The sequence below is a fragment of the Bombina bombina genome, chromosome 1 (genome assembly GCF_027579735.1).
Source record: "Bombina bombina isolate aBomBom1 chromosome 1, aBomBom1.pri, whole genome shotgun sequence".
Lineage (NCBI taxonomy): Eukaryota > Metazoa > Chordata > Amphibia > Anura > Bombinatoridae > Bombina > Bombina bombina.
The window spans coordinates 683779108-683791879 of NC_069499.1; the positions used below are offsets into that span (position 1 = coordinate 683779108).

Consider the following 12772-nt stretch of genomic DNA (forward strand, 5'->3'; position numbering starts at 1 on the left):
TTCAAGGCTTAAAGGGCTCACCAAACCAATTGTGTGTTCCAATTAATCAGTGCTAGGTAGTTACAGATATTCAAATCAACAAAATGACAAGGGTGCCCAAATTTATGCACCTGTTAAATTTCGTTTTGATGCATATTGCACATTTTCTGTTAATCCAATAAACCTAATTTCACTACTGAAATATTACTGTGTCCTTTAGTTATTTGGTAGATCAAAATGAAATTGCTGATCCAAACACCCAATTATTTATAATTGAAAATCATGGAAATTGTCAGGCGTGCCTAAACGTTTGCATATGACTGTATATATTCATATACATATCTTGCTATAAATAGATATATCAATCCAAAAAGCATCACAAATATAGAGAAATACTTATTTATAAATAAATAGAACATATTCCCTAACTACATTTTTTTGCAATATGAAATATTTGCTTTTTCATGTACACTTTCGAGGAGAATACGTCAAGGGCTTTGCACAACATATAAGGGTTTTTTGTGGGGTTTTTTTCTATTTGTCTTCTCCATTGACTTCTATGGGGAATAGGTGAACTTGTGCGCAATTTGGCTGTTTGGATTACGTGGCTTACAAAAAAGTTATTTTGCAACTTGTAATAACTGCGCAACCCCAAATGCAAAGAAGCCAAAACATGTGTGGTGTTTTCGCAACTGATTTGCCGCGTGACCTGTAATCTTGCCCTAAAAGTGGTGTATTCAAAAATTTTTTATAATAATATATTATTTATGGGGTTTTTTAAATTTTGCATTACACTCAAATGGAACAGTGCAGGAAATGTATATCTTGTAGAAATATAACATATAACAATATAAAAATAACAATATAAAAACATAACAAAAAATATAACAGGATTATAGCCATTCAAACACTGAAAATTGTGAAATCACGATTTTGTGACTTTTGCGCCATTGAAAAAAAAAAAAGGGAGCCACAATAATCTCACCAAAACAATCTTTCCTTACAGAATTAAATCTTCCTTTGCAGAATAACCTCTTTACAAAAAAGTATATTTTTAAACAAAATGTTAAAAAAAAACCTTAGAAAACATTAAAAATAATCTAATCTAATCTAATGTAATGTGTACATTAAAATAGAAAAAAAAAAACAACAAACGTTTTGCAACTTTGCAATATTTTCTATTACTGTCACCAAATCATGACACAAGATATAAGGAAATATGGCGCTTTTTAAAAAGTCAGCTTTTGGACTTGTATTATAAAAAAAAATCCTTGCGAAACATCTTCAGTGCTACTAAACAAAACTTAATGGCAAATAATCTGATCTTGTTCACAAATGACTGCAGAAACAAATCGTGTTTGTAACAAAATTAAAATACTTTAACTTTACATTTCAGAAGTGAGTGCATTAACTAAATTCCAATATTTTCAAAATGTCATTTCTAGATGTGGTTGAGTATTCTGTTTTCTGTTTTTCTAGCTGTATGAGATATCACTTTTATGGCTAATAAAATACATGCACTTCTGGATAAATACACAAGAGAGATAAAGAGAACTTTAATGAAACTAGACCATAATTCCATATCATCACCCAAAATGGCATTTTAGGGTATTTTCAGTGTGTTTTTCACATGGCCAACCTAACTGTTTCATTCCAAAAAGTTTTGAAACACTAACAAATATGTCAGAAAGGCTGTTTTGAAACTTTATCTAACATAACATAGTAACATAGTAACATAGTAGATAAGGTTGAAAAAAGACTGAAGTCCATCGAGTTCAACCTATACAAATCTAAAATACTTACAAAAAGCTCCAGTTAAGCTTAAATAACCCCATTAAAATGTGACCCATTTAATACTAGCAATCATATCCATGAATTTTGTTTATATACAGAAATTTATCCAGACTATTTTTAAATGTATCTATGGTATTGGCATTCACTACCTCCTTTGGTAATGAGTTCCACAATTTTATTGCTCTTACAGTGAAAAAACGTTTCCATTGCAGGAGATTAAATCTCCTTTCCTCCAACCTTAAATTATGACCTCTTGTCAGAACCAATTTTCTTGGAATAAAAAGAGCTTCTGCCATCTCTGTATATGGGCCTTGAATATATTTATATAAAGTAATCATGTCACCTCTCAAGCGCCTTTTTTCTAAAGAGAACAGACCCAGTTTGGCTAGCCTCTCCTCATAGGTTAATTTCTCCAATCCCCTTATTAGCTTTGTGGCCCTTCTCTGAACTTTTTCTAGTTCTGCAATATCTTTTTTAGCAATCGGTCCCCAGAACTGCACTCCAAACTCAAGGTGAGGTCTTACCAGGGCTTTATATAATGACAGAATTATGCTTTCCTCCCTTGAATCAATGCCTCTTTTAATACATGCTAGTATCTTATTAGCCTTTGAAGCCGCTGCCCTGCATTGTGCACTCATCTTTAGCTTGTTATCTATTACTACTCCCAAATCCCTTTCCTCCTGTGTTTGGCTAAGTCTTGTCCCATTTAAAAAATACATAGCCTGCTTATTTTTACTTCCAAAATGTAGAACCTTACATTTTTCCGTATTAAATCTCATTTTCCATTCACTTGCCCATAGTTCTAATTTTAGCAAATCCCTTTGCAAAGAGAGTTCATCCTGCTCTGACCTAATGACCTTACTTAACTTAGTATCATCTGCAAAAATAGAGATGTCGCTATTTAATCCTTGCTCCAAGTCATTTATAAAAATATTAAAAAGAACAGGGCCCAGTACCGATCCCTGGGGGACGCCACTGATTACCTTTGTCCAATCTGAGTATGATCCATTTACTGCTACTCGTTGCTCCCTATCTTTTATCCAGTTATTTATCCATGAGCTAACATTTTCAGCTATTCCCAGTCCCTTAATTTTGTGCATTAATCTCTCGTGTGGCACTGTATCAAATGCCTTTGCAAAATCTAGTGTATTTAGTTGTCAAAAGTAATGGGAAAAATGTTCCTGAAAACATGTTTAAAAGTTTCAAGAAAATGGATTGTTGTCACCTTGAACCGGAGTGTCCCATGTTTAATATAAGGGCTTTTATCAGTGAACCAATAAATAACAAATTTTCAGGTCTGAAAAACACTTGAAAACCAGCAATTGTGATTGGCTTGAAACTTGCATATTGGGAGCTCAAAACCTGCAAATATATATCAGCCAATAGATTGTGATCAACCACATTGTATTCACATAACATGAACACATCCGAGCCTACCGCAGTATACTCTCATGGAAATAAGTTATGTTTCAAGAAGGCTGCTAATAGAAAGAGGTAACTGTTAATAGAAGAAAATTGGAAAGTGTACACTCTGTATGAAGTGTAAAGGTTTAATTTTGACTTCCATGTCCCTTTAAGTTTATGGACTTTAGAAATAAAAAGGGTGAGACAAAGAGAGGCCATTGCATGAATACTGCCATTAAAGATGATGAAGGCATTCTGAAAATTGCTTCCAGAAAAATGTGTACTATAGCTACCACACTGTTTTTTGGTGCATTTCCATGGTATTTTATTTTGTATTTCTTTTCCTGTATTTATATTTATATATTACTTCCCTAGTATTGTGTATTTAATATTTGGATTGTAAATATTGTATGATTATTTGACATTTTTAGTTAAAAAATGTAATATTTATTTCATCTTCTTGTGTTTGTGGGCTCTCGCTTTCTGTTTCTGTAAAAATGTTAACAGATTGGTTGGAATTGTTGACTGAAGTGCATAGTTTGAAAATTAAATAATCTGGAGTGTTTAGATAAATACATGGATGATGAAAAGGAGGTATAAACAAAAACTGGAAAATGACACACACTGAAATGAAGGCTAGCGAGTTTTGTGATGCAACCACAGTAGAGATAGTAAAAAGAACATAGATTTCATAGAAAGAAATATCAGTAAAGATGTGAACATCCCAGAAACAAAAATCGTGGATTGTTAAAGACGTAACAAAATGATGATGAAAAGAGAATGGAGGAGGAAATGAGGGACAGAAACAGGAGTAGATAGATTTTTAAGGTACAGGATTGGGAGAGATAATGGTAATGAAAAGTTTGACATATAGACTAAAGAAAATAGTGGTAACAGAGAAGAGTACAAATGAAGAGGATATGGGCAAAAAAGGGTGATGGTAAAAAAGGGATGAGGAGAATACATAAAAATGAAAAAGTTAGACAGAGAGTACCTGGAGGTATAAAGAGATAAATGAAAGTGGTGGGAAAAAAGTATGGAAAGTAAAAATGAGGATAGAAAAATAGGGAAAGTAGATTAGAAAGAATTGTATAGTGAGAAATCTAAGTTCAGGGATGTTTGGGATGAATATGGAGGAGATAGAATGAGGGACAAAGTGATGTGAATAAAGGGGATGAAGATATATGATGACAAAAAGTAGTGGAAATAAATAAATGGAGAGAATGGAAATAGTCTTATTGATTAGAAGTATACTTGTGGAAAAGATATTTGTAAGAAAGATTGAAAGACATAGAAATTTTGAAATGGGGTAAAAAATACAATTATAAAATTGGGACTAGTAGGGGATATGATGGGGACATAATTCAGTGGTTTGAGAGATGGGAGAAGGAAACAAGTGATGTGAATGATTATGGAAAAAACAAAGTATAAATGTGAAGTTAAAGCAGAAGATTTGTGATTCCAATGACATGGAACACAGGAATAGAGAAAGGTTAAAAAATGATACAAGAAGCAGGTAACAGTGAAATGGGAAAGGATGGGATAAAAGAAGAGAAGTATGGAAAAATGAAGAAGGGGAAGAGAGATACAAATGTATGGGGGTAAAGGAATGAGGAATAAAAGAGATGTAAAAGGGATGGAAGGGAATTGAAAAAACAGTTGATTAGGAAAAGGAGATAGTTGTAAGGATAGAGAGAATGATGGATTATAGTAATGGAGCTCAAGAATAGAGGAATGTATACATTAAAGTGGGTTAAAAAGAAAGAACAATGGGAATGAGGGCATATAAAGAAATACAGCATGGGTGGATGGTATTTGAAAGAGATGGAATAATAAAAAGATTGCTGTTGAAGAGAAGATTACAGGTTGGAGGCAACAAGAGGTGAGGTTGAGGTTTTGGAGTTAGGAAATAAGATATATAAAGGTAAATTGTTGCTGGTAGGAAATAAGGAAGGAAATTAATACAGAAAGGAAAAACTAGTTGGACTGACAATCATTGATTTTATATGAAAATATGTTTATATGTTGGAGACTGAAATTAACAAAAGAGATGGTGTGTGGGATACAGCAAATGAGAAATCAGAGGTGAAGGATTGCAAAGGAAAGATAGCATTGCCAGGTAAATCAGTAAAGTCACTGGGGGTTAAGAGAGTTGTTGACAAATAATGAGAATTATGAGGAAGTGATAAAAACAAATAAATTATTTGTGGCTAAAGAATGATGAGGAATAAAGTGAAAGATAGAGCTGATGAAAGAAAGAAGAGATGGAAAGAAGATAGGGATAAAGACAGATGGGCTGATTTATCATCGGCCTGTTCAACATGATCTGCTCAGCGGATCATGTCCAACAGATATCGATAAATGCAGAAAGCATATGTCTGCATTTATCATTGCACAAGCAGTGGCCAATCTGCAGGGGACCGCTAGCAGGGGGTGTCAATCAGCCGAATCGTATAGGATCGGGTGGATTGAAGACCGCAGCCTCAAAGGCAGCGGATCAGTTATGGAGCTGCTGTCCTTATACCGCTGCTTTATAACTGCTGTTTCCGGCAAGCCTGAAGGCTCGCGCGGAAACAGGGGTATCAAACCTCATTCGGAGTTTGATAATTTGGCCTCAGAGTGTGAAAGTAAGGATGGAGAGGTAGGTAATGAAAGATTGATGGAAGATAAAGAAATGAGCAAATGAAAGACAATGACAAGGTAGAGAGCTGAAATGGAATAGAGAAAGAGATCTTGAGGAAAGAAAGAAAAAAGCAGGAGTTGTTGAATAGGAGAGTGGATAAAGGTGTGTCAGAAAACAATGTGATAAATATGGTTACAGAGGTAAATATGCGTAAAAAGTAAGGGTAATGGGAGGTTAAAGAGAAAACTAAGAGTGAAGCAAAATATGAATAAAGTGCATAGGGTTTAGAAATAGACAAGAAATACAAGTTAGGAAGATGGATAAAAATGTGATTAGGACAGGAATTGAAGGAGATACACCAAAAAATTAAAAAAAAATGATGATGGATATACTATAGAAAAACAATGGAAAAAGTGTATAAAGGTGTGGATTGAAGAATGTAGGAACAGATACATGAGCAAAGAGTAACAAACTAGGCTGGAGGTAGACATAGAAAGAAAAGAGTAAAGAGTTTAGTTGAAGATGTGCATAAAAGTTACAAAGGTGAGTAAATGAGGGGATTAGTAAAGAAAAAGAAAGGAAGATCTCATGTGGAGCTAGAGGAACAAAGAGCTGGGTGATGAGATGATAGAGGTGCTAGTGGGTAAATCCTGAAGGATTAAGTGGATTAGTAAAAAAGAATATGTGAGACAAGGAAAAAAAAAAATATGTATCAATTTAGGATGGGAAGAGAGTACACATAATGGATGGATAAAATAATAATGGGAGTTGTGGATGGAAAAGAATATATGATAACATGAATGAAAAAAGCTGTATGGTCAGAAACATGAGAAGGTAGACAGTATAAGATACTGGTATAGAATAAACAGAATAGAATTGCTGGAAGTGGGACATAGTGAGAAATAGACAGAGAAGAGAGATTACAGAAGTAGCAGTACATCTGAGAAAGATTTTGATATTTCTCTCTATCTTTCCTCTGATTGGTCACAGTAAAGGAGACCAGGTAAACATACTCATTTCTAACACAATAACCATTTTAGATGATTAATGCATTTTGCAGTGTTTAATTGCTGATATTTAATATGCATATAAATATGACTTTAATATGCTTTTAATTCAGCTTTTTATGCAGATTGCTTATCAAATGCTAATATCTTTTTTAAACCTACTTTATTGTTCCTAATTTGCGTACAACAGAACAACTTCAAGACACTTTCTCCTGTCTTATTCCACATTCTATGAAGTCCACCCTACTGCTACATTGATAAACAAGTTTCTTGTAAGGACAAAAAAAAGGTCATGACTCCTTAATGAAAGGAAATTAAAAGACAATAATAAAAAAGCCTCCCACCAACCATGTGATCTTTACATTTTAGTTTTTTCACTTTCCACATCATCCTATTTAATCTTTTCTTCGTTTTTTTTCTATTAGCCACCATCTTTTACTCTCTCTATTTAATTATCCCCTCTTTCTACTTAAGTTACCATCTTCCTTCTCTCCTACTTGCCAACTTAGGCCTAGTTTCCATTGAGGTAGTGAAGTATGCAAACTGGTGGTAACATAAAAATTCTCCATAGACTTTAATTGAGATAAATGTTTTTAGCACCAGTTTCCAAACTTTACCACCTCAATGGAAACTAGGCCTTATTCTCTTCTGTCTATTTATACCACAGAGTACACACAAAGTCATAGCTTTTATAAAATAGGCCGCCACAGCAAAGAGGATACATTGTTCTCCTTACATTTAAAGGGACTTGAAACCCAAATTGTTCTTTCATGATTCAGATAGAGAATACAATTTTAAAAGTGTTTCCAATTATTTATTTTTTTATCAACTTTGTTTTGTTCTCATGTTATTAATTTTTGAAGAGATATCTAGATAGGTAGCATGCAAATGTCTGGAGTACTACATGACAGGAAATAGTGCTGCCATCTAATGCTGTATAACATTTTTGCAAAAGTGCTGCCATATAGTGCTGCAGACACGTGTACACTCCTGAACTCACCTTCCTGCTTTTTAACCAAGGATAACAAAGAAAATTGTAAATTGGAAAGTTGTTTACATTTGTATAATTTATCTGAACCATAAAAGAAAAAAAACAACGGTTTTATGTCCCTTTAAATTACATTTAAACTTACACCATAGTGAGCGAAAAACATATATATTTATTAAAGTAAAATGAAAACATCCTATTTTGAGATTGTAAACTCCTATCGTTCTTAGAAATTATAACTGTAATCTTTTTACACACAACGTATTATTAAGATTTATTATCTCTTAAGGGCATAGTTTGACCAAGACTTTTTAATGTTTTTAAGTTTTGTTTTTCATTTTTATTCACTGGCTGTTCTTATCTGTCAAAGTCTGCCCAACAAAGTGTGAAAGTACTTTATTGAGTGTGTAGCATGGAAGTGGATTCTAGGTGGGATTGGATATTGGGTCCTCAACTCAATTTCTAGATCATTTTGCTGCTTGTCTACCTTTTTTCCTCCCCTCAGACACCCCTGCCGTCATTCTTGGGGACTTCAACCTCCCTATTGACAATCCCACTGCCTCCTCTGCAAAACAACTACTGCAACTCACTTCCTCTTTCGGTCTGTCACAATAGACTGTCTCTTCCACCCACAAAGAAAGTCCCTCCCTTGATCTGATTTTCAACTTTCGATGCACTATCTCAAGCTTCACAAACTTCCCTTTTCCTATTTCTGACCATCATCACTCCCTACAACTTACCCTCCTTCTATCCCTCACACCACCAAACTCCACAGAAGCATTAAGTCATTTGATCAGAAACATCTCACAAGCTCTCTCAAACCTCTGCTCTCTTCCACCCCTCCTTTTTCTGCCCTGACCAATCTATCTGCCACTACAATTCCTCCCTTACATTGGTCCTTGATAATTTGGCCCCTCCTACCATAGCTCGGAAGTCACACACTCATCCTCAGGCCTGGCATACCCCTCTGACACGCTACCTATGCAGATGTTTCCATACTGACTTTCTTCACTACAAGTTTATCTTGAAATCCTACTATTCTGCCCTTAACCTTTCTAAGCAAGAATACTTCTCTACTTTTATCTCTAATCTTTCTTCAAACCTAAAACAACTTATCTCTCAGCTCACTTCAATAGCAAAATTGATTCCATCAGAATCAAAATCATCTCTCAACATTCTATCAATTTCCAACTCCCTCAAAAGCTCACAATCATCCAAAACAAACAAATACATAAATTCAGCTCTTTTGCCATGTTACTGAGGAAGAAGTATCTACCCTTATACTGTCCTCTCACATCACTACCTGTCCCGTTGATCCCATCCCCTCACAGCTGCTTCCCTCCCTCTCTTCTACCCTTACGCCTATATTTACACACATTTTCAACCTATCCCTCAGCACCGGTATATTTTCGTCATCTCTATAACATGCATTGGTCACACCTTCCTCAAAAAACCTTCTCTCAATCCAACCTCATAATCCAACTATCACTTTATTTCCCTACTCCCCCTTGCCTCAAAACGTCTTGAAAAGCTAGTATATGCACGTCTATCACATTTCCTTACATTAAACTCCCTCCCTGATCCACTGCAATCTGGATTTCACCCCAACACTCCACAGAGCCAGCAATCATTAAGGTTACCAACTACCTACTTACAGCAAAATTGAAAGGCCACTTCTCTCTGCTTATCCTCCTTGATCTGTTTGAAGCCTTTGATAGTGTTGACCACACTCTCTTGATCCAAACCATTCAATCCTTCCTGCCTCTTCCTACCTGTCTAACTTGTCTAACCATACTTTTAGTGTAGCCTTTTCTGGTGCATTCTCTGCCCCTTTACCACTTTCTGTTGGGGTACCGCAAGGGCTCTGTCCTTGGTCCCCTTCTCTTCTCAATCTACACGTCATCATTAGGTTAATTCCCACAGGTTTTAATATCATTTGTATGCTGATGACACCCAAATCAACCTTTCTACAGCAGACTTATCTCCTTCCTTGCTAACACCTGTCACTAACTGTCTTTCTCTTCTGGATGTCCTCTCACTAGCTTAAGCTAAATCTCTCCAAAACTGAGCTCCTTATTCCCCCCACTTTCTTACAAAATCCCCCCCTCACACTTTTGTATAACTGCCGATAACGCCATCATTACCCCTATCCTGCATGCCTGATGTCTTGTGGTCACACTTGACTCAGATCTTTCTTTCACTCCTCACATTCAGTCTTTGGCCAGTTCCTGACGCTTTCACCATAAAAACACCTCTAAAATTTGACATTTCCTTACACAAGAGACAACTAAGATTTTAATCCACTCTCTCATCCCACCTTGATTACTGCAATTCCATCCTCTCTGGTCTCCCTAGCTGCAATCTAGCTCCTTTACAATCCATAATGAATGCCTCTGCCAGGCTTGTCTTCCTTACATGTCACTCTTCTGCTGCACCTCTCTGCCAACACAAAATTCTCACTCTGGCGTACAAGGCCCTCAACTGCAATTCTCCCCCCTATATCTCAGACCTTGTCTCCAGATACTCTCTCTCCCATCACCTCTCCTCTACTCCTCTCTTGTTACCTTTCATCTACAGGACTTCTGAAGACTGACCCCTATCTTGTGGACCTCTCTGCCTCGTTCCACAAGACTCTCCCCTAGTTTTGAAAGTTTCAAGCACTCCTTAAAGACTCTACTGTTCAGGGATGCATACAACCTACACTAACCTTTTCTAACCCCATTGTTATCCCCTTGAAACCCCTTAGCGTGTAAGCCTATGAGCCAAGCTGTTTGAAGAACACCTTCATAAGAACTGACTACAATAGTGCAAATCTCGGCAGGGCCCTCTACTCACTTGATTCCTATAAATGTTAGCTTGCAGATCATGCCTATGTTTATAGCACTGCGGACTCTATCTACAAATAGCTGATGATGATAACAATAATAAATATTTGTGGGTGGTGCTTTGGTAATCATTTTGTGAAACCAGAAAATATATAGTGAAAAGAAGGGAAAGGGGGACAGATTTGAGCAATCTCATAAACTGTGAGAGAGTTGAAACTTCTACAAGTAAAGGTAAATGTAAATAACTAAAATTCTAATGGTAAATGTTTAGAGTTTTGATATAATAAGAAAATGACATTTTAACTCCAATGTGTACTGCTTTGATGAATATCCCATATTGAAATAGGTTATAAATGTGTTTTATAATATATTGCACTTATACAGTATATGACTGGGATTCACACATACAACATAAATTGCATAACTTCTATTTATACATCTTATAAAGAACTTTTAATGCTTATTCGTTTTATACAAAATAATTGTAATAAAATGGTATGTCTAAAATAAGTAATTTTTATGAATTTGTGTAAGACTTGACATACTAGAGTGCATTTTAAATGGCTTTATTTACAATTATGTAAGAAAATGCATTGGCATATATAATCGATTTATTTTTTCATGCATTGCATGTGACTACTTAATTATGACTCACAATATATTACAAATATATTTTACATTGCTGAATATATGATTTTTAAAATGTACTAGAATTCCATATCATTCAAGTAAAGAGTATTATTACAGTGTCAGTGAAACATGATAAATGCATAAAATTCGGAGGCAAAAAAGTGCAATAAGTTATTTCTTAGTACTTATCAGAAAGGCAGAATTACTTTGATGTTCCTTAACTTTTTGACAATAATTGGTTGACTTCCAAGTAGAATATATGAGTAATGGCAATTTCATGAGGCATTAACACAGCATTTTCTGTTTATGATTATAAACTGTAATATGAGTAAGACATTGAGGTTTAATGGATGATATTTCAGTCTAAAAATATATATATAAAGATTTATAGCCTCCAGGTTTCAGAGTCTGAGTCGTTCTGCATTCTGCATAGTAATAGTTCCATAATACTGAAAAACTTGCTGCTCCTGGAGACAGAAAAGCTGGTAGCAATAGCTTTTAGTGAACTTACACATAGTTATACATAGAATGTAACTGTATACCCTCTTCAGTTACAATTATATCTCCACACATCAAAAATCTGAAGTCAACTGTAATGTAAGATCAGGAGGTACTACAGTAGGTGAACATCTATAGTAGACCCATCGATGGTTAATGCTACATTCATTTTCCAGCAGCTTTAACTTACACAAAAAAACATGTCTGCCATTAACAAGAAACACAGCAGGACTGTTGACGGTAATAGTGCCAATAGTGTGGATATCTCCCACCATTTTTACCAGTTAAATAGCATGTGTTGTCCTAGAGTCATAAAGTAAATTTGACTGCTTCCAGATTGTATCGAAGCAAAAAATACCTGAAAAGGAAAATATAAAGTGAGTAAATTAAAGCACATCAATACTTTTTGAATGTACACTTCTTCTGCCTTCAAAGAACAATATAGTACAGAAACAAGATACATAATTATTGAAAAGTTTAGGAGTTTGAAAACATTTGTATTGACCAATAACATTTTATATATTTCCTGCTACCTTATTTGACCCATAAAATGGTATGTATTTCCTGCTACCTTATTTACATGTTATCAAGTAAGATTTAGAACCTTTGCTCCATAGTCATGTCTGTGCTAATGGCTCATTTTAAAGAGTTAATGCTAAACCCTAGGCAGACAAGTGGTTAAAGAGACACTAAACCCCAAAAAATTCTTTCATGATTCAAGTAGAGAATACAATTTTAAAAAACATTCCAATTTACTTGCATTATCTCATTTGCTTCATTCAGTAGATATCCTTTGTTGAAGAAATGGCAATGCACACGTGTGAGCCAATCACACGGGGCATCTATGTGCAGCAACCAATCAGCAGCTACTGAGCCTATCTAGATATGCTTTTCAGAAAAGTATATCAAGAAAATTAAGCAAATTAGATTATAGAAGTAAATTAGAAAGTTGTTTAAAATTGTATGCTCTTTCTAAATCATGAAAGAAAATAATTGGGTTTTGTGTCCCTTTAACTTCTGGTCA

The 12772-nt window shown here is 35.0% G+C and overlaps 1 protein-coding gene across 1 annotated transcript in view; it reads right to left on the reverse strand.

The window, feature by feature from the left end:
• Positions 1-10963: 10963 nt before the first annotated feature.
• Positions 10964-12772, reverse strand: part of NRK (Nik related kinase) — a 575538-nt gene continuing 573729 nt past the window's right edge. Inside the window, exon 32 of the mRNA XM_053699167.1 lies at positions 10964-12106. Coding sequence (XP_053555142.1) covers positions 12026-12106 — 81 coding nt within the window. The 3' untranslated portion in view covers positions 10964-12025. The remainder of the gene's footprint in view (positions 12107-12772) is intronic.